Source organism: Triticum aestivum, chromosome 5B (genome assembly GCF_018294505.1).
Source record: "Triticum aestivum cultivar Chinese Spring chromosome 5B, IWGSC CS RefSeq v2.1, whole genome shotgun sequence".
NCBI classification, from domain to species: domain Eukaryota; kingdom Viridiplantae; phylum Streptophyta; class Magnoliopsida; order Poales; family Poaceae; genus Triticum; species Triticum aestivum.
Window position 1 is genome coordinate 278,314,856 of NC_057807.1, and position 4,184 is coordinate 278,319,039.

Sequence of the window (4,184 nt, forward strand, 5' to 3'; positions counted from 1 at the left end):
TTTCTGTTCTGTATCTAGTTGACATTCCCCTTTTCCATTATCATGAAAGTTTTGAAACGCTTCTCTACCGATCCAAGTAGAGATTTCAGCTGCCGTCAACATGTCACCTCAAATGTTTCACTTACTACGTGTGTTTGGTTGTTGGGTTATCATTTCTTTGAGGCAGGGATATCCATATTTCTGATAGACCAACCTATCACCTCAAATGTGCCACTTAAGAGTGTGTTTGGTTGCTAGGTTATCCCTTCCGTTTATCGTATGGCTAGCATCTGTTTGGTTCATGGGGATGCCCATAACCAACCGCTTGTCCCTCGAACTAAATACACCCTACCCAAGACGATTTCGATGTCCATACGAAGAATTCCCGTCCAAGCGTGACAACCGGCCTCTCGCAACATGCTAGATCGTGCAAATAAGTACCCAGTCTACTTACTAGCAATTTTAAAGATTTATCTCACATGGCAAATGTGGAAGCTACGGCCAATCCTGTCGTCCAAGGTTCGGATGAAAAATGCTGCAAATCTTTCTGTTAAAAAATTTCACCGCTAGCAGCCGATCTTTGCAAGGAGAGCATCCGTAACTTACCATATCTAACTTCTTTCAGACCTCTGGATGTAAATTAAAATTCAATCAACAGAAGGTGGTATTGGTTGTCAAAAAAAAAAGGTATGACCTTCGTTGGTTTTTATAAATAGTAGTAGTAGCACGAACTCATACACAATAACTTGACAGAGTGTTGCGCGATCTCTTCATACCTCTCCCTAATACAGTACTAGTATAAGGACGTTCCAAAGAACAGAGCTAACTTATATGTACAACAATCACCTCATCACCCTGTTTCCACCATTCCTACAAGTGATGTGTGTTTCTGTCATCAAGCATCGCTCCGCAGTTCCCCATCGAAGAACGATCCGCCGGCCCTCGTTTTGCTGGCGTCGCAGGCTTGCATAAGAGTGCATACATCCTTCTTCTCGAGGAACCTCTCGCCGTTGACCAGGATGAGGGGGGTGTATTCCAGAACCATTCTCTTGCACTGCCAACAGAGGGCAACAAACCATGTCATTATTGCACACTATTGTGCATTGGACCAAGGAGCAGACAATGGCTCCTTGATGCACATAATCCGATATATTGCATGATAGCGTAGAGAAAATCTAGGGAGTCATAGACCATATATATAAGTGAAAAAAAGCTTACCTCCTGCACATGACCTTTAACCTTGTTGCACTCCTTGATGAGAAGTTGAAGTATCTCAAACTACAGATATCACAAGGCAAATGTTAAGAGACGGAAAGGATAAGGTCAGGACTCCCTATTATGTCAATGAAGCAGAGTACTTACCTGCGCGTCAGGGTCTTTCATTTTCGAGAGAACTTCATCGACGAGGTGGTGGGAAAATGCACAAGTGCTTTCACTTTTCTCAACAGACAGAAACGATACTTCCCTGCAGAGGCCATACTGTTTGCAGAACTCGTCTGGCTTGATTTCAGTGATCTTGGCAAAGAGAAGAGTTGCATAGGAGTCCACCATCTCAAGACACTGCAGAGATAGAAAGTGTTCATGGAAACAAAAAGTCATACACTACTGCTGTTCAAAGAGTATCTTTTGAGCATGTAGGATTTGGTGAAGCAATATAAAAGGGGTGTACCTTCTGTTCTAAGGAGAATGTCTGAGAACACGCACCATGAAGGATCTCCATGATCTCATCTTGTGTCTGTTTCTCACTAAGATAACTGACAGCTTTATTTGTCAAGTTCTCACAAGTTGAGCATACTGGGTTACCACTCTCAACCGAGGCAGGAATTTTGCTAGAGGTAATTTCCTCCTTGTCATTTGGGTGGAACTCAATGGTATCCAGAAGGAGAAGACCTGAGACCAAATAATGCAGATAGTATCACCAATTAAGAACAATGGCAACCACAAGTAAGAGTATTTTCCAGAGCTTAAATTTTTCCAGAACTACCTATGGGCTCTACGGTTGTATCTTTGTTCATGTAAATTCCCCAGCTAGGCCTTGAACTAGGGACATAAACTAACGTCGTATATAAAGCATATAATACAGTAAAACACATGTTCCATATTCCAGAAGTTAATGGTGTGAAAACAATGAAGTTGGTTATCCAAAATATAATATGTCAAAAAATGGTTATCCATCTTATACAGCCACGCGCTATTCAGAGAGAAAAATAAAATGCTATTCAGGTCATGTTGACACAATCTAACTGGCTTGATGCCAGCAGATGGACAGTGTGACAAAATATTCGGCGCCCAAGTAACTAGCACAAGAAGCTAGGAACAATGACATCGTAAACTTCAATTTCAGTTCCAATTGAAACCAAATACATACCCTCATCAGCTGCACATATGATCTTATGTATATACTATAGCTGGACCAAGATATACATCAAAAGACGATATTTTCACTGCAGAAAAGCTAGAATTTGTTCTCCAATTTGCATATTGGAGGTACTAATTTTATATGAAGATTAACTTGAATAAGATGAAGGGGAGCCTTGGCGCAGGGGTAAAGCTGCTGCCTTGTGACCATGAGGTCACGGGTTCAAGTCCTGGAAACAGCCTCTTACAGAAATGTAGGGAAAGGCTGCGTACTATAGACCCAAAGTGGTCGGACCCTTCCCCGACCCTGCGCAAGCGGGAGCTACATGCACCGGGCTGCCCTTTTTATTAACTTGAATAAGATTTAGCAGCACAGGAAGGCCGTCAAGAGAGAGAAAATATCCAGTTCTTTCTCCTCTTAAAACTACATCTAGAGGTCCCAAAAAGATCTGTATTTTTTTCATCAAAAGATTGGCATAAGAAATTAAGATGCATCTACAATGCCCTGAAATTTCATTCCAAAACTCGATAAATAGATAAAGAAAAACAACCAGACTCTAAATACAAACTCAATAGCGCAAAACATGTATTATTCACCTCAATTTTGAACTACTTCACAGTATGATTAGTCCTTTAGGTTTGTCCAGCTGTGAATCGAATTCGGTCTTGAGAATTTTGTGTCAAGCATGTCAATTGTTTTCTGAAAATTTGAGTAGCATTTAGGTTATACTTATACGTTTGTTCTTGGCTACAGTAGCGACTAGCGAGGAAGTGCTGTAAGAGGAGGAAGCACCGGGTATATCTTCCATTGAGAGACTTACCGTAATTCTTGCGAACCCTCTTGTCCTGCGGCATAGCTCCAGAGCCGGCGGCCAGCAAGAGGAGGAAGAGGAAGAAGAACGGCGCTCCCAATCCCAAACCCATCGTGCGCATGTTGACCTGCCATGAAAGCGAATCATCACATACGGCATAGCAACCCAATCGACTTTACTCTCCAGAAACAACAGGATAAAAAAAGTAAGGGGCCAACAATTTGGTCTCTGGAGGCTGGAGCAGCACCCAAATCCAGAAATCGCAAAAACCAAGGCGATGATTCGCTCGATGGAAGCGATCGAACACAAATCGACCGAAGGAAAGCGACGGGAGGGGCGGCGGATCAGGGGGGAAATCGAGACAACGGAGGGGAGGGGAACTACCGCGCGCGTGATCTCACCAGATTGGGGATCAAGAAGTGAGGTGAAGGTGAAGGGGAAGGGGAACGAAAAGCTCACCTTGCGAAATCGAGGAACGGAGAGTGGTCGGACTGAGACAGCGGGCGTGATTCGGCGATTGCTCCTGCTCGATTTTAAGAAGTTCGTCTTGAAATTACAGCATGATTGCTGTCTCCGAGTCGAAGTCGGTTGTCCGTTGCGCCGACGTTTCGTTTTTTTTCTTTCTTCAGAAGATTGCGTAGACGGTATGAGTTCGTGCAGGTCTTCTATCTAGCGCCTACTCCGACTTTGGTCTCTCGAGGCTGGAGCAGCACCCAAATCCACAACATGCGCGTTTAGAAATTAGAAGGAACGTTTGCCCGCTAGCGCCGTTGAGGGCATTTTTTTCAAGGGTCATTCAGGGCATCTTCAACGCAGGTCCTTAAAATAGACCAATATTTATGTATGAACTAGTTCAGACTTATCCTCAAACATTCGTCTATGTTTTTAAGTCCGCAACATTTAAAATAATTGTGTCACGGATCAATGTTGGATCACAGAAAGAACTCGCGCGTCAAGCCTCACGCTAATAGTTGTCTCCTCTCGACTAGGAACAGGAGAGCATGCAAACACCTCCTCGTTGGATGATCCTTCTCT

General features: G+C 43.4%; 1 protein-coding gene across 1 annotated transcript; it reads right to left on the bottom strand.

Annotated features, from left to right (window-relative positions):
* Positions 1-646: 646 nt before the first annotated feature.
* On the bottom strand, positions 647-3,917 carry LOC123111370 (prosaposin). Its single transcript, XM_044532157.1, has 6 exons — positions 3,609-3,917; positions 3,159-3,276; positions 1,649-1,869; positions 1,342-1,539; positions 1,198-1,257; positions 647-1,033 (listed from the first exon to the last, which is right to left on the bottom strand). Exons 2-6 carry the CDS (start codon positions 3,268-3,270, stop codon positions 875-877), a joined length of 750 nt encoding a protein of 249 aa, XP_044388092.1. The 5' UTR covers positions 3,271-3,276; positions 3,609-3,917; the 3' UTR covers positions 647-874.
* Between the last annotated feature and the right edge of the window lie 267 nt (positions 3,918-4,184).

What these genes read in the sequence shown, in the direction of transcription:
- LOC123111370 (XM_044532157.1), bottom strand. Translation starts at nt 3,270, where the DNA reads ATGCGCACGATGGGTTTGGGATTGGGAGCGCCGTTCTTCTTCCTCTTC. An exon ending in TGAAAGACCCTGACGCGCAG is followed by an intron (nt 1,258 to 1,341) that starts GTAAGTACTCTG and finishes TGATATCTGTAG; the next exon opens with TTTGAGATACTTCAACTTCT. An exon ending in TTAAAGGTCATGTGCAGGAG is followed by an intron (nt 1,034 to 1,197) that starts GTAAGCTTTTTT and finishes CTCTGTTGGCAG; the next exon opens with TGCAAGAGAATGGTTCTGGA.